Source organism: Leptonychotes weddellii, chromosome 5 (genome assembly GCF_054177405.1).
Source record: "Leptonychotes weddellii isolate Sample4059 chromosome 5, ASM5417740v2, whole genome shotgun sequence".
Classification (NCBI taxonomy): Eukaryota; Metazoa; Chordata; class Mammalia; order Carnivora; family Phocidae; genus Leptonychotes; species Leptonychotes weddellii.
In genome coordinates, this window is record NC_138373.1 from 34451001 (window position 1) to 34476793 (window position 25793).

Genomic DNA, 25793 nt, shown 5'->3' on the forward strand with positions numbered 1-25793 from the left:
AAGTTGTTTCTCCTTCTAAAGGGAGAAGCTCACTAACTTAATGCTACATGTGGACAGCAGTTGGGGACAAATGTAATGGATTTAGTTGCTGGATCTTGATTCATCTGCCCCTGATTAGACTCTAGTAACACAAATTAGTTTCTAAGTCCTTAGACTAAAAGGATTTCCCAGTGGCGGTAATGAGACACACGAAGAGTCGGCACAGGTCACTGTCTCCGTCCACACCGGGAACCACGGGGACAGCGCCCGGACGCTTCGGCGGCCGGCCGCGCCACGGGCCAGCGGGGTCTGCGGCACTCCCTCTCGGGGGGCCTCGCTCCAGGAGCCGCAGGCAGTCACAGGACCGCGCCCCGCGCCAGACCCTGTAGACCCGGCCCACGCGCCCCGCCGCGCACCTCGCAGACCCCGGCCCAGCTCGCTGCCCCGGACCGCCGAGGGTCTGGGCCGCAGGCTCGGGCCCGCGAGAAAGGGAAGAGCCGGGGACCACTCGCGCTCGGGCCTCCCCAAGTCTCGCCGCTCAGGAGCGGGACCACAGAGAGACCTCGGGGGCGGAGCCAGAGGGAGGGGAGGGGTGAAGGGCGGGAGAGGGCGGAGTCAGAGAGGGGCTGGGCAGGGCGAGAGCAAGGCCGGAGTGTGGGGCGGGTCGAAAAGTGGGGCGAGGATTGAGCCGGGGTGAAGGGCGGGGCGAGGGTGGGGGCCGAGGGTGGGGCTACTAGGGCGGAGTCGGAGTGTAAGGCGGGGCTGTGGGCGGGGCTTGCGCTAACGGTCGCGCGGCGCGCTGCGGGCGGAACGCACTGTGGAGAGGCTGTGGAGCGCCGGGCCTGGCGGGCGCGAGGAGCGGCGGCTGAGGTGAAAGCCTGGCCCGGGCGGCGCGTTCTGTGAGGCGCGGGCGCGCGAGGGGGCCTGCGGCGCTGCGCGGTGCGGACCGAGTTGGGGCGCCAGTCACGCGGCTGTCCTTTCCTTTGCTGCCGTTTCGGGGCGCGGCGTCCCGAAGTGGGGTTCGTCCCCGGGACGCGGGGACGCCCGGTTCCGTGAGGGCGGACCACGAAAGGGCGTGGCTGGCGGGGCCCGGTGTGCGGCCGCCGGCTGGGACCGCCCTGGTGCGAGCGGACCGAGGCGGCGTGGCTGCCGGCTCCCGTCAGAGCGGGGACGCCCGGCGGGTCCTCTCCTCGGGAAGCAGCGGAGGGAGGCTGGGCGCGCTGCTGGTGCAGAGCAGCCCGCGCGAGGGAAGACCCACGGGAGGGGGCGGCGGGGGCGGTGTCCGTGCCGAGAGCGCGCTCGGCCGTGTGGCGGAGACGCGCAGGCGGCGCGGCGCCGGGGAACGCAGTCGGCGGACGGCATTGCGGACCCGCGCTCGGCCTCTGTCCGCTCGCTCATTTGGCCGGCTGAGAACTGGAGCCCTGGTTTGCACTGCGGGTCCGGCTGACTGCGCTCCTCGGCAGTGTCAGAGCCAGCCCCGACGAGCGTGCCTGCCTCCCCCGGCTCCAGGGCCCCAGCGCCAGGTCTCCGCCCCCTCGGGGCCCTCCAGCCGGGCCGCGGAAGGCAGGCCCTGGGCCACACTCGAAGCTGCCCTTTATTATGATGATTTTTAATGATTTTATTTTTAGAAATCATCATTCTTTCATCGACAGAGTTTGCTTTAAAAAAAATTTTTTTTTTTAAGTAATCTCTACACCCAGTGTGGAGTTGGAACTCACAACCCGGAGACCGAGAGTCGTGTGTTCTACCCACGGAGCCAGCCAGACGCCCCAGGGGGTTGCCCTTCAAAAGTGGGAGGAGGGCTCCGAGCCCAGGAAGGGGGATTCCAAGATCCGGACCCGAGGTGAGGGGCTGTCCGAGATGGTCATGATGTACCCAGTGTCTGTAGTGTGGCGCCAGCCCAGAGCTGCGACGGTGCCACCACTTGACCTTAAACTGGACTGGGTATCTGCACCATTGCCAAGGGTCTGGAGCAGTGAGGCCTTGAGGCACTACACAGCTGCTCCTACCTCCCACGCTCTGTTTGCCTTGCTCCTCTCTGCGGTTCCTGGGTGAGGCACCAACTCCCAGCCCTACCCCTGTCCTGATTCAGGGCCTGGCACAAATCAGACACTCAACCGACACGTGCTGCATGAATAACCGAAATTGAGTAAATCTACTGGTTTGGTGTAGCTGACCAATGTTATTACATTGAAACCCTTTACAGTGATGATATTGAGGACCAGCCACCATTTGATATTTTAATATCACTCATTTGATATTGAGTGCTTTTTATGCACGAGATAGCATTGAGATACACTCATGAAATCTCTTAAGGCCCCACCTCTGCTCTCATCTAGATATGAGGTTAAAATCACTACCATCCCCACACACAGTGTAACCAGGTTAGAGGTATTTGCAATAGAGTTTTGCTGTATTTTTTTTAGATTTTATTTATTTATTATTTATTATTGACAGGGAGCACAAGCAGGGGGAACAGCAGCCAGAGGGAAAGGAGAAGCGGGCTCCCCACTGAGTAGGGAGCCGGATGCGGGCCCCATCCCAGGACGCCGGGATCATGACCTGAGCCAAAGGCAGACGCTTAACCATCTGAGCTGCCCAGGCACCCCTGGATTTCTTTTCTTTTCTCTCCCCCTTTTTTTTTTTTTAAAGATTTATTTATTTATTTATTTGACAGAGATAGAGATAGCAAGAGCAGGAACACAAGCAGTGGGAGTGGGAGAGAGAGAAGCAGGCTTCCCCAGGAGGAGGGAGCCCGATGTGGGACTTGATCCCAGGACTCTGGGATCATGACCTGAGCTGAAGGCAGACGCTTAACAACTGAGCCACTCAGGCGCCCCTCTTTTTTCTTTTCAATTTATTCACCCATTTGAGAGAGAGACAGAGTACACATGTGCTCCAGCAGGGGGAGGGAAAGAGAGAACCCCAAGCGGACACCCCCTGAGCACAGACCCCCTCTGCCCCAGGCTCTATGCCACAACACTCAACCAAGCCACCCAGGGGCCCTGAATTTTGCTGTATTTCTAAAAGTAGGCTCTATGCTAATAAATATTTAAATCTGCAAATGTCCCATTGAATCATCTTTCATCTGAAACTAAATTTACAGGGTGCACAAAAATTGCTAAATTAGTGAGGCGCCTGGGTGGCGCGGTCCGTTAAGTGTCCAACTCTTGGTTTCTGGCTCTGGTCATGATCTCAGGGTCATGAGATGGCTCCATGCTGGTGGTGGAGCCTGCTTAAGATTCTACATCTTCCTCTGCCCCTCCCTCCCAATAAATAAATCTTTTAAAAAAACTCATGTTCTCTGGTTTACTGAAACTAACATGCCATCACACATAAGATGCCTCTTACATTCAGAAATACTAAAATGTAAAAAGAATTGCTAAATTATACATTCTTATCAGTTTAAATTATACATTCTTTGGAAAGTGAAAGTTAAAAATTGAAACCTAACTATATCATTCAAAACTGTAAAAGGACATTTTGAAACATGTTTTTTGCAGATTTGATCTGTACTTACATTTCACTGTTATAATAAAAAACTTTTCCCAAAGAGCGAGTAATATATTCAATGCTTTCCTAGATAATTTTTTAAAGATTTTATTTTTTACTTATTTGAGAGAGAGTGCGTGCATGCATGCACAGGGGGGAGGGGCAGAGGGAGAGGGAGAAAGAGTCACAAGCAGACTCTGCACTCTGCGAGGAACCCCTACAGGGCTTGACCCCACAGCCCTGAGATCATGACCTGAGCCAAAACCAAGAGTCAACCGACTGTGCCACTCAGGCACCTCCCAGATGACTTTTTTTAATCTTGGAATTTTTCATGTGTTATTTCAGTTATTTAATTTTCATCAACTTATATTTTCTAAAATATAGATAAAAGAATGGCAAATTCCTTTGCATCAAAGACCTTCACCGCACTTTCAGATCTGCATCCAAATTTGGCTAATCTGGTAGGTTTTAATGATATAGTGGTTTGGTTGTTCTCTAATGAAACTTTAGGTGGTAATATTATATTATAGCAACATTATTGGTTCATTTGACACATGCTTATATAATTGACAAGTATATAGCTACTCATTCCATCAGTACAATTGTTGATATTATAGATACCCCTAAGCTTCTTTGATTTTATGCCAGCTAAATGAAAATTAGTTTCTCTTTTGTCTAGAGTAGGACATTGTAGATATGGCTAGCAATGTTCAAAATGATCAAAAGTTTAATTGTATTACTTTCATTAAATATTTAATAACAGCTCAAATTTAGCATTGTAAAATTAGAACATTTTTGTTTGGCAATATCTATTCTCTAATCAAACTGTACTTAAGTTATAGACTTAAATACTTGGCACTATGCTCCTTTTATGACATAAAAGAATACAAAAGCTGTATTTGTGAAATATGTGAAAATCCATTTTTTACTGAAGGGTTGTTGGGGAATTCAATCATTTCAAATATGCCAAGACTGTTTTTAGTCAAAACAAAATCTAGGTGGAATCATCTTATGAGGTGAAGAACTGCCCTGAGCAGTCCGTTGTTTACATTTGGCATTTACAAATCAGATTTCTTAAAATGGGATACATTTATATGTAACCGTACTGTGCAGTTAAAGTTTATTAATGTTAAAAATAGGGGGCCCAAGTCCTTCTGAATGGAGGACCAGAAAAAGAAAGAAAGAAAGGTAAGTGATTTGTTAATTTCCTCTTCAGTTAGAAAGCTTTGCCAATATTTCCATTAGTTATATTTTTCCAACACAATTTGGTGAGATCAACATGCATATGGAATTTAAGAAATAACAGCAGTGTGTCTCAATGTAGTAAGATTAGTTAATAGCTCAGCTAGGATGTGGTAGTCTTAACAGCTTGAACATATTTTAAATGTAACAGATTATTGCAAGGTTAAAATCAGTTGCTAGAATTAGTGTAAGTTTAGGTTTATCCTTTCAGGAGAAGGTAGTTATTTTTGTTTCCTTTTTTTTTTTTAAGATTTTATTTATTTACTTGAGAGAGAGAGATACAGCAAGAGAGGGAACACAGGCAGGGGGAGTGGGAGAGGGAGAGGGAGAAGCAGGCTTCCCGCTGAGCAGAGAGCCCAGTGTAGGGCTGGATCCCAGGACCTTGGGATCATGACCTGAGCCGAAGGCAGACACTTAACAACTGAGCCACCCAGGCGCCCTTTATTTTTGTTTCTTAAAGTACTTTTTAAATATTCAGTTTTTATCTGGTAGTCGCCAAAGAGACATTAAAATGCTTAAGGAGATGTTAATATCTTTAAGGTTTAAGATCTAGGACTTTAGAGCTTAGATTTATTAGCAGCAATGTATAAGTTTTGTTACAGTCTAACTTATATTACTGTTTAGGATGTTTGGATTAAGAAGCTAGGCAATTTTATGTGGATTGTTAGAAAATCCTATATTAGGGCGCCTGGGTGGCTCAGTCCGTTAAGCGGCTGCCTTCGGCTCAGGTCATGATCCCAGGGTTCTGGGATCGAGCCCCATGTCAGGCTCCCTGCTTGGTGGGAGCCTGCTTCTCCCTTTCCTCCCTGCTCGCACTTTCTCTCGCTATCTCTGTCACTATCTGTCTCTCTCTCTCAAATAAATAAATAAAATCTTTTAAAAAATCCTATATTAAAGAAAGCTTTGAAGACCGTGGCAAATTAAATTGTGTACACATGTGCTTTGAATGAATTCAGTGAGAACTGATAGCACAGGGCAGCTACTGTGCTCCAACTAGTGACTAAAAATAAAGTAGAAACATGCTAAGTATTAAGTGATTATATTTGTAATAGCAGTTAGCTGTCCTGTTACTTTGTACTATTCCTTGTGGAATTGAACATTTATGAAGTTCTTTAGATGTTTTTCTGGAGTAAATATATTTAAATGGCTCCTAGTCAAAAATGTTTGTTAGAGCCAGTAAAATATAACAAGTCCATGAAATTAAATTTACCATCTACGTCTGTGTTTAATATTTGTCTTCTATAACCCTTTTGTTTTTCAGAAAATAATTGGTATAGTTATTGGGAAAACAGATGTCAAAGGCTTTCCAGACAGAAAAAGCTGAGTTCTATTTAACTTTTTACTTCATTTTTCATCAAGTGTGGCTTTTGACTACAACAAAGTGTATTGAAGTGATTAAATTTCTCATGCCTGTTTAACTCCTTAAGAGCAGTGGCCATTGTATGGTAAAGTACTCAATTTAAGGCCATATGTGTGAGGACATTAAAACCATTTTTAATGACATGTAAGGCTGTGTGGCTCCATGTTAGTGATCACTTTCAGCCTAAGAGATACAAATACACAGGAAAATCTAAGACAGAAAATGTTAAGGAACAGGATTTTCGAGCAGAGATGTGTCTTGATAGAGGAGCATGGAGAGAGAGAAGTATGGCAGCAGTATCAACCAGACAATCCAGTGAATAAAATTAATCTTTCACATGTGGAAAATACAGTTAACTCTGGCTGTAGTGGCTCTTATTGAGTTGCTTGAACTGTATAAAAGTTTTAGGACTATGGAAACAATCCAAGACTAAAATTAGATTTTTTATTTTTAAAAAAGATTTTATTTATTTATTTGACAGAGACATAGTGAGAGAGGGAACACAAGCAGGGGGAGTGGGAGAGGGAGAATCAGGCTTCCCGCCGAGCAGGGAGCCCGATGCGGGGCTCGATCCCAGGACCCTGGGATCATGACCTGAGCCGAAGGCAGACACTTAACAACTGAGCCACCCAGACACTCCTAAAATTAGATTTTTTAAATCAAGTTTAAAATCAAGTTTTCAAACTTCGGTAGTTGACACTCAATGATAAGATAGCCCTAGATATCTATAATTTATGTATATATGTTAGGTTGTGTTACTTTTTTAATTAGCAAAAAACAGCAGGGCCATTTTATTTTGGGAAAAAAATGTACCTGCTGACCCCTAGTGGCACCATTTACTAGCACACATTTATTTGTTTTGAAATAATTTAGATCGGGGCGCCTGGGTGGCTCAGTCGTTAAGCGTCTGCCTTTGACTCAGGTCATGATCCCAGGGTCCTGGGATCGAGCCCCGCATCGGGCTCCTTGCTCGGCGGGAAGCCTGCTTTCCCTCTCCCACTCCCCCTGCTTGTGTTCCCTCTCTCGCTGTCTCTCTCTGTCAAATAAATAAATAAAATCGTTAAAAAAAAAAATAATTTAGGGCGCCTGGGTGGCTCAGTTGGTTAAGCGACTGCCTTCGGCTCAGGTCATGATCCTGGAGTCCCGGGATCGAGTCCCACATCGGGCTCCCTGCTCGGCAGGGAGTCTGCTTCTCCCTCTGACCCTCCCCCCTCTCATGCTCTCTGTCTCTCATTCTCTCTGTCTCAAATAAATAAATAAAATCTTAGAAGAAAAAAAAAAAATTTAGATCAGAATCATGACTTAGGTTGGAACTATAACAGTAAGAGGGAAATGGAGAATCTAAGCTAAAATCTGTATGGTTCCAGCCGACGTATCATTTCCCTCCAAGTACACAGATAACTGGGGAAAGGGAACAGAGGGATCAATAGTGAGGTGAGTTATCTACTCTGACAGCTTTGAGATTCGTTAAAGCCTAACTTATCTTAGAATTGATATCTGCAGTATTATTTTTACCATGTGTTTGAGTATGCTTATTATCATAATAATTATATTTGTTCAAACGTAAGATAAAAGTTTTCATTTGAAACATGAAAGCCTTGGTTTCCCTTAGATATTGGATCAGAGAGGTACACTTTCAGTTTTACCATTCGGGACTCACCAACCCATTTTGTAAATGCAACGTCCTGGGGCAGCGAAGGTTACATCAGGTCGCTTTCTGACAGCTTTAGGGTTGGCGAGTGCGGTAAGTTGGCATTGGTTCTGGGACTGTTTCTATTATAGTATTATTCCTGTGATATATTTGTGGGAACTACACTGAGGGAGTCAAAGTAAGACACAATTTATAATTCTTTTTTTTTTTATTAAAAGATTTTATTTATTTATTTGAGAGAGAGCACATGAGAGGGGGGAGGGTCAGAGGGAGAAGCAGACTCGCCGCCGAGCAGGGAGCCCGATGCGGGACTCGATCCAGGGACTCCAGGATCGTGACCTGAGCCTAAGGCAGTCGCTTAACCAACTGAGCCACCCAGGCGCCCGACACAATTTATAATTCTTAAAGTTATCAGAAAAAAGTCAGGCATTGAGAGAATAACACAAACATTCAGCATTTTATTGCTTGAAACATATAAATGTGATTGTTACATATTTTTACTAGGTAGCTTTACGATCTTTGGTTTTTTTCGTATTTCAGTTTGCATCAATTCTTGTTGCTATCACCATTTATCTTTCAGTAAACATAATAAGGCTGCTAAATAGCTTTTGATAAAAGAAAATATTTGAATTTTTAGTAGGAGTTTAAGAAGCTTTACTTTCAAAATACCAAATCTTTGGCATCCTTTACCCATCCCAGGATCCTTCTGATGGTACAGTGTCGTATAAAAAAACCAGGGCTTTGAAAACGGATAGAACGGATTCAGATCCTACTTCCAATATTTGTTTACATCATGGCTTTGAGAAAAGTGCTTAACCTTGTTGAGCCTCAACTATGAATGAGTACCCTATAGATTTTGTGGGTGTCAAAGGAGGTAGTATGCCTGGTATGAAGTGTAGAAAGTTTTCATTCCGTGGATGGCAGCACTGGCCTCATACTGGAAACAAGAAAGCACGATACCAGCTCTCTTTCGTGGTAGAAAAAAGAAGGGCAAGAGTAATGCACATAATTAAACCACTCTCCCAAACTGCACAATTAGGCAGGTTATTACCTGTCCCTGTCACTTAGCACCTACTCATACATTTAATGCCTCATATTATGAACTTGCAGGGTTGTGTGTTGTTTCTCTCTAACTGAATAATAAGGTACTTGAACATATGGACTGTGAAGGCAGAAAACTTTGTAAACTTCACAGGGCCCAGTACTACTAGAAACATTCTTTGGATGAATGCCAGTGTGATAGTTATATGGAGCTAAAGATATATTTTGGTATTAAACTATAGGTTGATGTTTGTGAGGATGAATGAGGTAAGGGATCTTAAAAGCACAAAGTTGGCAATAATTTTAAATCTAAATAGGATCTTAGTGTGGAGGTGTGTAAAGATTACAGATTTTTGATTCAGAACAACTATAAGTCTAGCCCTACTAGTTTCTGGATATAAAACCTCCAGCAAGTTATTTAACCTCTGTGAACTTCAATTTCTTCATTTGTAAAAAGGGGTAATCATGGAATAGTTATGTGAGGAATCAGCAAAACAGACACAAAAAGGTCTAACAAGACCATAAGGAAACAGAACCCTTAAAATGTTTAGCCATAAGCCGATAAGTTGTGGAGCTGGAATCTGGAGCCAGATTGTGCATGGCTCTTTCTGCCCCATGGCTGTTGTTTCCAAAGGCAACCGTGAATTGGGTGAAGTTCATTTAAAGTATATGTTTTATGGAAGGGCAGGTCGTAACCAGATCACATGTTCAGTGTAACTAATCAATTAAACAATATCAATGCAGGTCATATGTTGGGATTTAAACACAAAACATAAGAAATGTCATCTGGGATCAAATTGATGGTCAGACCCAAGGATTCTGAGGATTCCGTGTCTCAGTGACACAAGGAGAGGACTGGGAAGGATATGCTACGCTGACTCAGAAATTAGAAATAACATTGTAATGTTCGTCGTGATGTATACTTGTTTTTACGTATCTAGTTACTTTTTGTAATAGCATCATACTTTTCCTTCTGTTGCAGTGATAATTGAAAATCCCCTGATTCAAAGAAAGGAATTAGAAAGAGAAGAAAAATTCAGCCCTGCAACTCCTGGGTAAATAATCCAGCACAGAGCCAACAGCCTTTGTTGTGTCTGTGTGTCAGATTAGCAGAGAATTTACTGAGGGTATATGCTTCAGTTTGAAAAATAGGAGTTTAATTCTTCCTCACAGTATTTACCTTTGATTATGAAATAATTTATGTTGATATAGGATTACGTGAAAACATGGCTGTTTTTAGTACTTTTATTCTCAGATTTAGAAAAAAAAATTTTTTTTAAAGATTTTATTTATTTGAGAGAGAGGATGAGAGGAGAGAGAGAGCACATGAGAGAGGGGAGGGTCAGAGGGAGAAGCAGACTCCCTGCTGAGCAGGGAGCCCGATGCGGGACTCGATCCCGGGACTCCAGGATCATGACCTGAGCCGAAGGCAGTCGCTTAACCAACTGAGCCACCCAGGCGCCCTAGAAAAATTTGCCTCTAGTCACATTAAAGCTGAGCAATGAGAAAGATAAATCTTGGAAGTCCTATAGATGTATCATGTCAAAGTAAAACTCTGCCTACATGCCTTCCTATCTTAGTTCAGGTTCACTGGAGGCAGAGCTGAGAGGAGGATTTTTGTGTAAGTGGTTTGTTGAGGGAGAGCTCTCTGGAACAGCCTGTAAGGATAAGATCAGGGGACAGCAGAGAGGCAGGTTCAGCGGGAGCCCAGCTCAGCCCGCCTGGCCCCAGGGCGAGCTCTGGAGCATGAGTGGCACCATGCCACTGAAGGTGAGGGGACTGGGCTTTTGTGGCCTGGATTCACAAGTTATTGGCTACGTCCACTCCCCACCACTGGCATTTCTGCCTGAGGGCAACTCTCCAGAGCAAGGTGACACTGGTAAAGGGCTCTGAGTGGGGCACAGCAGTCTCCCATTTCGACCCCTTCCCACCTACTGTTCTGACCTCATAGCAGACCCCAAGTTTCATTTCTGTGCTGCCACACAGATTCCTCTCTACCCTGTGAACACCCTGGGCTCATTCTGCACTGTCGGCTTTTGCACACTCACTTCCCTCTGCACAGAACAGTCTTCTCCCATCTGCTTTGTTTGCTCCTTCTCCTCATTGATGTGTCACTTTGTATGAAACCTCCTCAGGCCTTCTCCATTTACTCTGTGTGTAGTGGCCCTTCCAGTCCATCACTAGGACTTTGCCCTGTGCTGTTATCGTCATAACCCACTGTCTGAGATTATTTGATTAATTGTTGTCTGTTTCCCTCTCACACATATGAACTCCATGACAGCAAAGGTCTTGTCCATCTTCTTCACCACTGTATTCCCTGTGCCTAGACTAGGTTCTGGCACATACTAGCTCTTGGTAGATATTGATGGAATGAACGGATAAATGGATGGAGAGAGGGAGGAAGGGTGGGGGCGAAGAGCGTTCTTGGCAGAGGGAACAAATATGAAACCTCCTGGCCTTTTCCAGAACAGTTAACAGTAGGTTGAACCATGTGAAACTGTTGACATTTGACTATTTTTGGTCTAAAACTGTCAGTTTCATAGTCTAGTAGTCTGATATGGCTGGGCTTTAGGGCAAGGGCAGGGGAGCAGTGGAAGGAAAAGCTTGAGAGAGGAGCAGAGACGCTTCCCAGACAGCTTTGCCTGGCATACCAACTTCATTCTTTGCCGGTGGCTAGCCCAGAAGGTCTTTGAGCTGGGAAATAGTATGTCCATATTTGTGGTTTAGGACAATCATTTCAGCAACCTGAGTGGGGAGGGAAGCTTAGGAGACAAGATAGTAGTTCAGGTGAGAAGTGTTGAGGGAAACACCTAACGAAGTAGCAGGGGGAGGCGCAGGAGGAAGGCCTGGGTTAGAGGGCTGGAAAGAGGCTCCATGAGGGGACTTGGGAGTTGATTGGCTGGAGGGGGAAGAACACCTTGATTGGAGTTCAGTGTGTAGATATTGGACATCTACTGCGCAGAGAGCATCACAGGAGGAAGTCAAGCACTGTCCTGATGCAGGCAGGGCAGTCAGTGTCACAGGGGCAGAAATGACGGGATACCCCCACCCTGACATATTAGAGGGCTTTTATTTATTTATTTATTTATTTTTAAGACTTTATTTATTTATTTGACAGAGAGAGACACAGCGAGAGAGGGAACACAAGCAGGGGGAGCGGGAGAGGGAGAAGCAGGCTTCCCGCTGAGCAGGGAGCCCGATGCGGGGCTCGATCCCAGGACCCTGGGACCATAACCTGAGCCGAAGGCAGACGCTTAACGACTGAGCCACCCAGGCGCCCCTAGAGGGCTTTTATACTCCTGTTTTACAGAGAAGAAAACTGAAGCTCAGAGTTCGGGGCATGGTGAGAAACTAGTAAGCTTAGAACTCAGGCACAAATTGGTCCTCAAAACATTTTCTTAATGAAAATACATTTTTTTTTACTTATTTATTTTTTAGACAGAGAGACAGCGAGAGAGGGAACACAAGCAGGGGGAGTGGGAGAGGGAGAACTGGGGGAGTGGGAGAGGGAGAAGCAGGCTTCCCACCGAGCAGGAGCCCGATGTGGGGCTCAATCCCAGGACCCTGGGATCATGACCTGAGCCGAAGGCAGACGCTTAACTGACTGAGCCACCCAGTTGCCCTGAAAATACATTTTATTATTTTATTATTTTTATTTTATTTTATTTTTATTTTTAGATTTTATTTATTTGACAGAGAGAGAGAGCAAAAGTGGGGGGGCAGAGGGAGAAGCAGGCTCCCCACTGAGCAGGGAGCCCGATGCGATGCGGGGCTCAATGGACCATAGGATCATGACCTGAGATCATGACCTGATCATGACCTGAGCTGAAGGCAGCCGCTTAACCGACTGAGCCACCCAGGCACCCCTGAAAATACATTTTAGACAAAAAAAAAATATTTCACAACAGTTTTCAATGTTTCTCAGAGTAAAAAATATAAATTTTCTTAATATAGTCTAAATCACAACCAAAAAGATAATTTAATGTGAGTCTGGAAGTATTTTTCTATTAGAAAGTCACTTGATATTAATTGTTTTTGTATGTTTTTGCAATTTAGCAACTATAAACTATTGCTCAGTGAGAATCACTCCACGGTAAAAATTTGTTCCAGTTACCAAGTGGACACCAAGCTCCTTGCTTTGATATACTTACCTGTTAAAGAGTCTCGTGATTTTTATTCATTGGGTGACATTGTTGCAAATGGATGCAGTCTGGATGGGAGGATTATTAACGTGCTTGCGGCGGTGAGGTCGGTAAGTTAAAGCCTCAACAAAGCCACCCTCTGTTTGGTGGGCAGTCCTATCACTTCCCTTCTGTTTGGAAAGTCATAACCAGCTGGAGTCAATTTTCTTGATCCATAGTAACTTGAATTAAGAAAATGGTGGCACTTCTCATCAATGTCAAAGGAGCAGTTTATCTGGGAATGAATAGCAAAATAAAATTGAATTTGAATGTTAAATGCAGCACACTCCTAAATGATCTACTAACTGTGAGAGCTTTGCATACTTCGGTGAAACAAAGACACAAGTGGAAAGGGTAAATTCATGGACTTGAAGATTTGCATGGAGTTTCTCGAGGGGATGTAAGTTGGAGGACTCATGGAATCCACTCATGTGTGTGCTCAGAGGTGTCCTGAGATGGGGGTGGGCATACCCATCGTGTGGCTGGCGTGACCTCGTGCAGGCATCATGGGGCCCTGGGGAGCCTCTCAACAACCCGTACACCATCACCTCCCTCTTACGCAGTTGCTGCAGTGAGTTTCAAACTTTGTTGGACAGACTGGTCACTTGGCAGACATTCAGAGGTAGATCTCAAAAGTACAGTTTCACAGACACAAAAAAGTACATGGAGAAAATTAAAGGGGCAGGACCAATTCCTCAACATGGGGAGTGAGGATAGTCAGAGACCACATACAAAAGCGTGAAATGTTGTAAGTAATTGCTCATTGCTTTTCTGTATTAAATGACAGTGTCGACTCTCCCTGTTGACAGGCCTATGATGGTGGAGGCCACGACTGCTTTATTGTCCACCCTAGCCCCAGCCTAGCCCAGTGCCCAGCACAGTGAGCATTCAATGTAATTCAGGACAGAGGAATAAATTCCCTCTGTGACAGTCTTGAACAATACGAGGAATCACTTTCTAGGCGATTTAGCTTCAATCTTACATAAAAGCAGGATATTATCTCGATTTCCCTGCAGTTCTATACAATGCCATTATATTACAATGTAGTTAGAATTTTCTCAAACTCAGTATAAGCAAAAGCCTGCGACAGCATTTTCCACTTCCCCGGCCATGAGTCTGGCACGCTCTTTTGTAGGAGGACATGACTTCTTGTGTGTATGTCTTCTACCATTTTGCTTCCATCCCTCTTACATTTCCTTTTCTTCACATTTTTGTTTAGCCGTTTCTCTCTTCCTTCTCACCTTCTCTCTCTCTTCACGTTAGAATCCTTTTCATAGAATTCTCTTGTGTGCTGGGATATGTCAGACCTCTGTCATACTCTGGCTGTCCTTTCCTCTGACTTTCTTTCTAGATCCTGCTTTTGTGCAGGCAGCTGCAAGTCTTCCTTCAGCTCCTTCCCCTGGAGCTCAGCTCTGAAGGAATGCAGTGGTGACAGCAGCGTAAGGGGGCAGCCAGCTGACCAGGCTTGGGCCACTGTTACGCAGCTGGCAGAGGGGCCTGCTCTTCCCTTTGAGAATTCGCTGTGGGGACAGAAGGACCTCTGAGTTTACTCCCACTTCCATGATCCTCTTACCCCCATGTGGGTCAAGCTAGACGGTGTGTCAAGGTGGCCTCCCGTACGTCCCTCATTTGGTCTTCACCACCTTATTCCCACGGAGGCAGCAAAGAAGGCATTGGATCCTACCTGTGCCAGCAAGCTGAGGATGCTGAGGTGTAGGAAGACTGAGTTCTTCCAGTCACATATACTCCATGCCAGGCTCTGCGCTAAGCCATGGGCGTCACAGATGTTGAAAATATATTTTCCATCCTTAGTGAGTCCACCTAGATGCCATACGGGGGCTTGTCATGGAGCATTGTTTTTGACATGTTGAAAAGACCCCACAGTCTTAAAGCACATATTTTTGTCTCTCCCTTCAATCAAAGTGTGTAACTTACAAATTCAACTAAAGACACCTAATTTAGAAATAGATGCTTTTAAAACCTTCAAATATATATTAGTGAATAGCAAATATATTGCTATTTTGATTTTTTAATTTGCTGTTTAAAAGGTAAACATTTGAATGTTTCCACCAATAAACATTTATGTACCTCTACAACTGTAGGTGAAGAATAATGATTTCCTTCGATTTCTAAGGTTGGAGAGCCAAAATACTTTACAACTTCAGACCGGAGAAAAGGCCAGAGGTGTGAGGTGAAGCTCTATGATGAGACAGAGTCTTCTTTTGCAATGATATGGTAACTTCCTACATCTGTTCCAAACCGTGAAATCCCTGCTGTTAGCACCAAGACAGAATATTTTTATTTTATGAAAAAGATGATGGATTTCATAGTAGGAGAGGAATAATGATGGAAGAGAAATCATTATTAAAAAGGAAACCTTGCTCTTGTACACTGAGCGTTACAGTCTGTGCTGTAAGATTACCTTAAAATGAGCTCTTTGGACAGCACAGGATTATTTGGATGGACTCCACGGTGACTGGTTCATTCCTGTCCTCTGCTTTATAACAGTGTGATTCATTAGGTCCCATTGGTAATGAACCAGCCAGATTCTCTGTGATTGCTGGGGTAATGCCCTGGAGTCAGGCCACAGGAATATGGTGGAAAAATATCCTGAAGCACCGCAGGGTAGAACATGGCATTGTTCAGACTCCAGATTTGAAGTGAACTTGAAACAGGCCTTCAACCCATCAAGTCCCCTGAACAGTTTATCCAATTCAGGGCCCTCTCTTAGTGGTCTGACAGAGTGGTTGTAAAGGCTTTGGATTTGTAGTCACTTGGTTCTAACTAGCCTGGAGCAACCTAAGTAGTGGGGAAAGAAGGAACTGATGAGGCAGAAGTTGTCAAAGATGAATAGTGTCTAAGGAATGACTTATCACATGGACGTGAAATGCCCTGTGAAATAGAGTGAATCCTGCAAAACACAGGAGAAGCCAACATCCTTCACTTGTGCCTTTGACAACTTGGGCAATTGTTAACTCCAGCCATTAAGACATTCTTTTTTTGGCAAATAATGTGGACACTGCCATTTTTTTCTAACGTATTCACTTTTTTACTTCTTTTTTAAAATATGCAGTTGGGATAATGAATCTATCCTGGTTGCACAGAGCTGGGTGCCACGAGACACAGGTATGATACTGCAATGATTGTGTTCACTGTTTATCATTTTTTAAACCCCCTTCCACATAAAAGTTGTAAAATGTCTTTTTTCCCCTTAAACAGTAATATTTGCCTCAGACGTAAAAATAAGTTTTGACAAATTTCGGAACTGCATGACAGCAACTGTAATCTCAAAAACCATTATTACGACTAATCCAGGTAAAAGGCCATCTGAAATGTTGTGTCCCTTTGGAAATGACTATGTCACACATTTCAGTGTTTGTACAATGTATTTAAGAATGAAACCAAGGGGTGCCTGGGTAGCTCAGTTGGTTGGGCGTCTGACTCTTCTTTTTTTTTTTTTTTTTTAAAGAGTTTATCTATTTGACAGAGAGAGAACAGCGAGAGAGAGAACTCAAGCAGGGGGAGTGGGAGAGGGAGAAGCAGGCTCCCCGCCAAGCAGGGAGCCCAATGCGGGGCTCCATCCCAGGACCCTGGGACCATGACCCGAGCCGAAGGCAGACGCTTAATGACTGAGCCACCCAGGCACCCGGGCGTCTGACTCTTCTTTTTGGCTCGGGTCATGGTCTCTGAGTTGTGGGTTTGGCCCCAGTCGGGCCCAGAGTCTACTTAGGATTCTCCTCCTCTCCCTCTGCCCCTCTCTCCTCACTCACACATGCATGTGTGCACACTTTTTTGCTAAAAAAAAAAAAAAAAAGACAAAGCTTGGATTTCATTTGAATTAAAAGTGAAAGTTGCTTTATATGCTTTACATTTATATTTCTTTTTTTTCTTTTTAAATATTTATTTATTTGACAGAGAGAGACACAGTGAGAGAGGGAACACAAGCAGGGGAAGGGAAGAAGCAGGCTTCCCGCGGAGCAGGGAGCCCGATGTGGGGCTCGATCCCAGGACCCTGGGACCATGATCTGAGCCGAAGGCAGACGCCTAACGACTGAGCCACCCAGGCGCCCCTATATTTCTTTTTTTTTTTTAGATTTTATTTATTTATCTGTCAGAGAGTGCGCACAAGCAGGGGAGCGGCAGGCAGAGGGAGAAGCAGGCTCCTTGCTGAGCAGGGAGCCTAATGCAGGACTTGATCCCAGGACTCTGGGATCCTGACCTGAGCTGAAGGCAGACGTGTAACTGAATGAGCCACCCAGGTGTCCCTTTACATTTATATTTCTTAAACTTACAGTGAGCTATATCTTTGATGTCCTTACTAAAGAAAAGAAATGTGAAAAACCAGACTCATTTTTATTTTATTTTATTTTTAAAATTTTTTATTTATTTATTTGAAAGAGAGAGAGAGAGAAATAGCAAGCACGAGCAGGGGAGAGGGGCAGAGGCAGAGGGAGAAGCCGACTCCCACTGAGCAGGGAACCCAACTCAGGACTCGATCCCAGGACCCTGGGATCATGGCCTGAGCTGAAGGCAAATGCTTAACCAACTGAGCCACCCAGGCACCCCCAGGCTCATTTTTAAAGCATCATCCCTTGTGGTGATTCTGGTGAGATCAATGTAATTGATTGGATCACCTAAATTATTGACTATTTTATTTATTTATTTTTAAAAAGATTTTATTTACTTATTTATTTGACAGAGAGAGAGACAGCAAGAGCAGGAACACAAGCAGGGGAGTGGGAGAGGGAGAAGCAGGCATCCCACTGAGCGGGGAGCCCGACGCGGGGCTTGATCCTAGGACCCTGGGACCATGATCTGAGCTGAAGGCAGACGCTTAACAACTGAGCCACCCAGGTGCCCAATTACTATTTTAAAAATAAGTAGTTTTACTATATTCAAATAACTTAGTACTGGAACACGGAGAACATACATGTCACATCATTAGTTCATATCATAACAAAATGCCCAGAAGGCCCACCAGAGTGGTTAATGAAAGGAATTATAGCTTATTCCAACATGCAGTCTGGGGAACAGGGTCTGGGGAGACGTGAGGGGTTGGTGACCTTAAATATCCTCACAGTCCTCTGTACTGCAGATAGAGAGATGAGTTCAGCACCGTGGAAGAATGCAGAATTCCCGTGGTCCTTCCCAACCTCAGGAAGATGGAACTGTAATAGTGGGTCATTTCTGACAATAGCTCCCTCTGCTGATCTCTAACAAAGCATCAACAGTGACTGATTTTTATTTTATTTTATTTTTTAAGATTTTATTTGACAGAGAGAGTGAGCAAATGAGCACGACCAGGGGAGAGGGGCAGAGGGAGAGGGAGAAGCAAGCTCCCAGCTGAGCAAGGAGCCCGACATGGCATTCGATCCCAGGACCTGAGATCATGACCTGAGCCGAAGGCAGACGCTTCACCGACTGAGCCAGCCAGGTGCCCCTACAGTGACTGAGAATTACAAAGCAATTTTATGTCTTTGGCCAAACCGTTATCAGAATTTTTTAAAGTAGCATTGCTATGAGATATGACATAAAATGACAAAGCTCTGTACTACATAAGTGCACTAGACCTTGTGCATCCACCGAACACCATGTCCCTGAAAGTGGCATCATGGAAGGTGATGTGATATGCACATGCTGTGTGCAGGGCATCGTCCTGGGGGCTAGTGACAAAACACAAATTTCTCTGCCCACATGAAGCTCACATTCTAGCAGGAGAGACACAGATGATGAACGATAAAGATAACACATCTGTGAATTATGAAATATTGAAGAAGAAAAAGAGGAACAGGGTCAGGAGAGTCCAGGGCAGAGAGAACAGGGCAGGTTGCACTTTACAGAGGGTAGTCAGGTAGGCCTCCTTGGGAAGGTGACATTTGAGCAAAGACGTGATGAGGCAGTGGGGGGTTAACCCGGGAAAGAGCACCAGGCCCTTAGTACTGAAACAGCCAGTGCAAAGGCCCAGAGGTTGGCATGTGCCTGTGTGAGGGCAGAACAGCAAGGAGGCCAGTGTGGCTGGAGCTCATGGAGCACGGGCAGGAGGAGGAGTCAAGGTCAGAGGAGAAGGGTAGGTGTCAAGAAGGCCTTATAGGCTAATGAAAGAATGTTGGCCTTTACTCTGTAGCAAAGGGTTTGGAACAGAGCAGTGGACATTTTCTAAGTACTGAAAGGATCACTCTAGCTGCTTTGTTGTAAATTGATGGTGACACAACCACAATCTATTCTCAACATTTGGGACAAGAGTGCCACTCTTCAATTCCTTTTTTTTTTTTTTGAGGGGCGTACTATGGTTTATTATTTTTAATAACTCATTAATATTAATAGTTTTGTTAGTATTATATAGAGTAATGTCAATGATTTTATTTTATTTTTTTTAAAGATTTAATTTTTTTTTTTTTAAAGATTTTATTTATTTATTTGAGACAGAATGAGAGACAGAGAGCATGAGAAGGAGGAGGGTCAGAGGGAGAAGCAGACTCCCTGCCGAGCAGGGAGCCCGATTCGGGACTCGATCCCGGGACTCCAGGATCATGACCTGAGGCGAAGGCAGTCGCTTAACCAGCTGAGCCACCCAGGCGCCCTAAAGATTTTATTTATTTGACAGAGAGACAAAGCGAGAGAGGGAACACAAGCAGGGGGAGTGGGAGAGGGAGAAGCAGGCTTCCTGCCAAGCAGGAAGCCCGATGCGGGGCTCTATCCCAGGACCCTGGGACCATGACCTGAGCCAAAGGCAGACGCTTAACGACTGAGCCACCCAGGTACCCCAGGCCTGGGAAAATTTCTAAAAGACAATTGGATTTGTCTGTTGGAAAAGGTTATCAAGCTTGATAGGACACTTGTATCAATAACTCAAGGCTAAGTTAATGAAACACATATTCAGTGGATGTTATCTGTTTGATTCTGAACACAGCCTGAAAGGGGAAATGCCAACAGCATTAGAATAAATGCCTGTTTCTCAAAGAGACAAAGGAGAGTACTTACAAGGGTGCGTGAATTTTAATGTGCTTCTTTAAATCAGCTTTGTTTGTAACTTCCTGGGCTACACCCACCAAGTACAAACTAAAAACCTCCAGTGGCTTAAGCTTTCATCCTAGCTTTCGTTATGGCTTTCTCTGCCCCGAAGAGTGTCCATCAGACAGTCCTGGATAACCTTGTCATCAGGAGGGATCTTTACAGCAGTGCCTGCAGGAAGCCCCGGGGTTTTATTTCCGCAGCCTCACTCCAGCACCTGCTCCTGTCTGGTGTGCAGCACGTCTGTCAGTGGTTCAAAAACATCCACTCATTCACTCATTAAGTTACAGATATCTCTTGAATGCCTTTTATTTGCCAAGTACTGAGATAACATAAGTCCTTTCTGGAACAAGGCAGGACACGATAGGTAGATGGCCAGATGAGTAGGACAGTTGCTATATTAGGTACTGGAACTACAGAGCTAAAGAGGCAGACCCCTGCTCACAAGGGGCTTCAGTCTAGTTATGTGAAAGAACAGTGGTTAGACGCAGGGTTGGATGGGAGAGAGGAAGAAGCCCCTGCCTCTGCCCCAGGGGTCAGGGGGCCAGGGGTAAAAGCACCAGCACGTTTGCAGAATGTCAGAGTGGGTGAGGGAAGGCTGAAAGGCCATCAAGTGTTGGAGGCTGGGGGGCTTGAGGTTGAAGGGTGTCAGAGTCACATGGGAGCCCTTTTTCAAAATCACATTCTTGCCTTTGGCCACACCATCTGACTATTCCTGAGAATACTTGTGTCCCAAGTCAAGCAGCAAGGCTTTCAAATACACTTAAATTTTTTTTCTGCTTAGAAAAGAAATACATACAAAATTCAGAAAATACATAATAGCAAAAAGGGAAAACAATGAGCACCTATAATCTTACCATCTTATAAGAGAATCATTTCTTTGGTATATACTCTTCCAGATAATTTTGCATACCTATGTATATATATGTTTTTTTTTAATTGAGAGGAAATTGCACCAGGTCGTTCTATAAGCTGCTCTTTAACAATATCTGGTGTATGTCTCTTCATTTAGTAGACTACCACGTCACATGGCTAATTGGCTACATAATAGTCTATTTGACTATGTTTATATATGTCTTCACTTTTACCATTAAAAATAATATTGGATCGGGGCGCCTGGGTGGCTCAGTTGGTTGAGCGACTGCCTTCGGCTCAGGTCATGATCCTGGAGTCCCTGGATCGAGTCCCGCATCAGGCTCCCTGCTCAGCGGGGAGCCTGCTTCTCCCTCTGACCCTCCCCCCTCTCATGTGCTCTCTCTCTCTCATTCTCTCTGTCTCAAATAAATAAATAAAATCTTAAAAAAAAAATAATAATATTGGATCATTCACAGCTATTTAAAAAGTAATCAGGGTCGCCTGGCTGGCTCAGTGGTTAAGTGTCTGACTCTTGATTTCGGCCCAGGTCTTGATCTTAGGGTCATGAGATCAAGCCCCGCCTCTGGCTCCATGCTTAGCATGGAGTCTGCTTGAGATTCTTACGTAAGTAAGTAAGTAAGTAAATAAATAAAATCAATCTTGGGGTGGCTGGGTGGTTTAGTCATTTGAGCAGCTGACTCTTGATTTCAGCTCAGGTCATGATCTCAGGGTCCTCAGATGGAGCCCCATGTTGGGCTCTGCACTTAGTGGGGAATCTGCTTGGGACTCCCTCTCCCTCTGCCCCTCCCCCCTGCTTACCTGTGTGCTCTCTCTCAAAGAAATTGTTTAAAAAAATAAAAAGTTATCAGTTGCTTTTCACTTATTATGCATCTTTTATTTAAGATACCCCAGAAGCTAACATCCTATTGAATTTTATAAGAGAAAATAAAGAAACAAATCCTCCGGATGATGAGATTGACAGTTACTTGAAAGAATCTGTAAATTGTAAGTGACCTTTAAATCTTATTTTTGTTTTACATAGTAAAAGATACCATATTCTTATCCTGTAACTGCTATATTTCCACTTTTTAAAAGGTTGTTTAAAACTTTTAGAGGTTTTGGGGCACCTGGGTGGCTCAGTCAGTTGGGCGTTGACTCTTGGTTTTGGCTTGGGTCGTGATCTTGGGGTTGTGGGATCAGGCTGCATGTGGGGCTCTGCACTCAGTGCGGAGTCTGCTTAGGATTCTCTGCCTTTCCCTTTCCCTCTGCTCCTCCCTCTGCCCCCACACACTCTCACTTTCTCTGGAATAAATAAATAAACAAATAATCTTTAAACTTTTAGAGGCTTCTATAACCTTTTGCCAATCTGATGGAAGTTAAAATTGAGCTGATTGCCTTTTACTGATTAATTTTTTTTAGATATATATATATTTTAAACATTTTATTTATTTATTTGACAGAGAGAGACACAGCGAAAGAAGGAACACAAGCAGGGGGAGTGGGAGAGGGAAAAGCAGGCTCCCTGACGAGCAGGGAGCCTGATGTGGGGCTCAATCCCAGGACTCCGGGATCATGACCTGAGCCGAAGACAGATGCTTAATGACTGAACCACCCAGGCGACCCTCTTATTAATTTTTAAGAATTATTTATATATTCTGGATATGAGTCCTTTGTCTCCTTTAAAGATTGCTAGCATCTCCCACGCTGATGGTTGCCTTCCCACTCTTTTAATGGCATCTTCCAATGACCACAAAGTCTTTATTGACATAAAATGAATTAAATTTCTCATTCTTTTCCCTTTTTTGCTTATTTTTGCTGTTATGTCCATTTACACAATCAGTTTCAATATAGCAAATGTAATAATTTTTCTGTTACTCAACCGAAGCTATTACGTGTTCTCATTTGAACTTTATAGCTTTTTCTATTTGGATATAATCCTTTGGCATTCTTAGAATATATAGAGAGCTGTAATAACTACTTTTTATTTTTAGTAAATACAATAGTTGATGTCTATACAGTTGAGCAATTAAAGGTAAAAGCTTCGAAGAACGAAGGGAAGGCTGACCCTTTCTACGGCATTCTTTATGCTTACATTTCTACGCTGAACATTGATGATGACAGCACAATAGTAGTTCGACACCGATGGTAAGCAGCCTGTATTGTCAGCAAATTCATTCTTGTAAGAAATAAAGACCAACTATTGTTAATAAATTTTAAGCTCTATTAAAGTTAAAGCTATTCTTTGACATAATAGTTGTTATGTATTTTAAAGAAATGTATAAATAAATAACCCATACTGAAGTTTCCAAGGCACACTATGTAGATTCAAAGGTTATAATTACCTTTTAAAGTAAAATTTGATTTGCTGTGTTTCTGCAATCCTAAAATATAAAGACAGAATGCTGCCAGAAACTTTTTTTTTTTTAAAGATTTTATTTATTTATTTGAGACAGAGAGAATGAGAGAGACATAGAGCACATGAGAGGGGGAAGGGTCAGAGGGAGAAGCAGGCTCCCTGCTGAGCAGGGAGCCCGATGCGGGACTCGATCCAGGGACTCCAGGATCATGACCTGAGCCGAAGGCAGTCGCCTAACCAACTGAGCCACCCAGGCGCCCTGCCAGAAACTTTTTAAAGATTTTATTTATTTGAGAGAAAGAGAGAGCATGAACAGGGGGGAGGGGCAGAGGGAGAAGCAGACTCCCCACTGAGCAGGGAGCCCGATGTGGGACTCGATCCCAGGACCCTGGAATCATGACCTGAGCTGAAGGCAGGTGCTTCACCGACTAAGCCACCCAGGCGCCCCTGCTGCCAGAAACTTTTAACTGAGATGACAAACTGTTGTTTTATATTAGAATATTATTTTGGTTGCCATGTCCTATAGCAATGCAAGGGACAGCATTTAAAAAAAAAATATTTTCAGCCACATGGTGAATATGATTTACAGCCTTTCCTAGGTCAAAGTTAGTATCTACTTTTTTATAAAGGAAACCCCAGGGATTTAATAATATTAGCTGAAAGATGCTTGGCAAGAAACATCTAAAATGTTACTGTGAAATTCTACGAATTTTTGTAATTGAAAATTTTACTGAGGGGCGCCTGGGTGGCTCAGTCAGTTAAGCATCTGACTCTTGAATTCAGGTCTTAACCTCAGGGTTGTGAGTTCAAGCCCCATGTTGGGCTCTGTGTTGGGCATGGAGCCTACTTAAAAAAAAAAAGAAAAAACTTATTGAGATAGTTCTAGATTCACATGGAGTTGTAAAAAATAATACAGAGAGGGGTACCTGGGTGGCTCAGTCAGTTGGGCCTCTGCCTTTGCCCCAGTCATGATCCTGGGGTCCTGGGATTGAGCCTGATGTCAGGCTCAAGGAGCCTGCTTCTCCCTCTCCCTCTGCCATTCCCCCAGCTTGTGCTCTCTGGCTCTATCTCTTGCTCAAATAAATAAATAAAAATCTTAAAAAATAGACCCCACGTACACTTTATCCACTTTCTCCCAATGGTAACATTTTTATGAAACTATAGTATTACATCATAGCCAGGATACTGACATTATTTCAATTTGGCGATTTTATTGAAATTTCACCACATTGACATGCAGTCGTGTGTGTGTGTGTGTGTGTGTGTGTGTGTAGTTCTATATGGTTTTATCACATATGCAGGTTTGTGTATCTACCACCAAAGTCAAGATATTGACATATAGATTTTGAAAACATTTTATGATTTGGTATTAAAATTGAAAAAACCAATTTGGAGGCTGCTGTGTAAGTCAAGTGTTTATTTTTTGAAAAACATTTTTCAAAAACTTTTAGAAAATTTTATTGTCTCCCTAATTTTTTCCTATATCTTTAATATTGATATCTGAGGAAAAGCATCTGAAATTTACCTTAAAAGTGATCTGTGCCCAGACAGGAAAGCACTATTTCAGATCACACCCTCTACTTGAGAAATTTAAGTTAGTCTTTCTGTCCAAATTGGCTAATGTAAGACCTGCCTCAAAATATGGAATAGCATGTAATCACCCCTTAGAGGGAGAAGTGTGTGTCATTAGCAATACTAAGAGCATTTTGGGTGTGAACCTGACCAACCCTAGGATTCTTCTGTCAATGTGCCGAGGCCTAGCACAGAAGCATCAAGCGAGCATTCATGGACCTCAGGCTTTCTAGGCACACGACAGGACTCCTCCCTCGGAACCCTGAGCCGGGGAGACTAGGTGGACATACCCGCAGTAGCGAGGAATAGGATGGGACAGGGCAGAGGTGGGGCTAAGGCATCAGTGCTGTGGCTGTTGGGAGCCGGGAAGGGGTAAAGGAAAGGAGCCCTAGCAGGGGTAGGGTAGGAGGCAGGGCGGTATAAATGGGATTAATTGCATGTTGTGTTGTTCCTCATTTCGTATGTCTGTCTGGCATCCTACACCGCGCTGAGCACTCTGAAGTTACTCTGATTTAGACTAGGGATCAGGTTGGTCATTTATGGCCTTCACATTTTATCCTTGTCTTTGTTTCTTTTCAGCTCCGGCTGTGGTTACGTTGTAAAGGAAGCATCCAGCACTTGTACTGCTTGCAACAAAGATTCTTTGGAATTTAAATCTGTTTTTCTCAGCTTCCACTTGCTAATTGACCTCACTGACCACACAGGTACCCTCCATGCCTGCAGTCTTACAGGAGGGGTTGCTGAGGAGACTTTAGGCTGCACGGTAAATAACAGAAAGGAAAATGTGTTTAGAAATAATTCCAAAATGAATTCCCTTCCCCCCAAGTATAGGTTATTTCAGTGAACAGTTGATAGAAATTAATTCATTAATAAAGAGGTCTGGGGGAAAAAATCAAGCTTGATTTAAACATGCGTTGTTTTTTTTTTTTTTTATTCTTATGTTAATCCCCATACATTACATCATTAGTTCTAGATGAAGTGTTCCATGATTCATTGTTCGTGCACAACACCCAGTGCTCCATGCAGAACGTGCCCTCCTCAATACCCACCACC

General features: G+C 44.1%; 1 protein-coding gene across 6 annotated transcripts; it reads left to right on the forward strand.

The window, feature by feature from the left end:
* The first annotated feature begins 769 nt into the window (after positions 1-769).
* On the forward strand, positions 770-25648 carry MEIOB (meiosis specific with OB-fold). 6 transcript variants are annotated; one of them, XM_081820326.1, is made up of 14 exons: positions 770-849; positions 1664-1822; positions 3856-3932; positions 4611-4659; positions 5975-6032; positions 7686-7817; positions 9748-9820; positions 12822-13017; positions 15081-15181; positions 16020-16072; positions 16166-16261; positions 21716-21817; positions 22804-22957; positions 25320-25648. In XM_081820326.1, exons 4-14 carry the CDS (start codon positions 4630-4632, stop codon positions 25582-25584), a joined length of 1260 nt encoding a protein of 419 aa, XP_081676452.1. In that variant the 5' UTR covers positions 770-849; positions 1664-1822; positions 3856-3932; positions 4611-4629; the 3' UTR covers positions 25585-25648. The 6 variants fall into 6 exon arrangements, with proteins under 6 accessions (XP_081676452.1, XP_081676448.1, XP_081676451.1 ...); XM_081820322.1 differs by lacking the exon at positions 4611-4659; XM_081820325.1 differs by lacking the exon at positions 4611-4659 and having other exon boundaries at positions 22831-22957.
* The last annotated feature ends 145 nt before the right edge of the window (positions 25649-25793 follow it).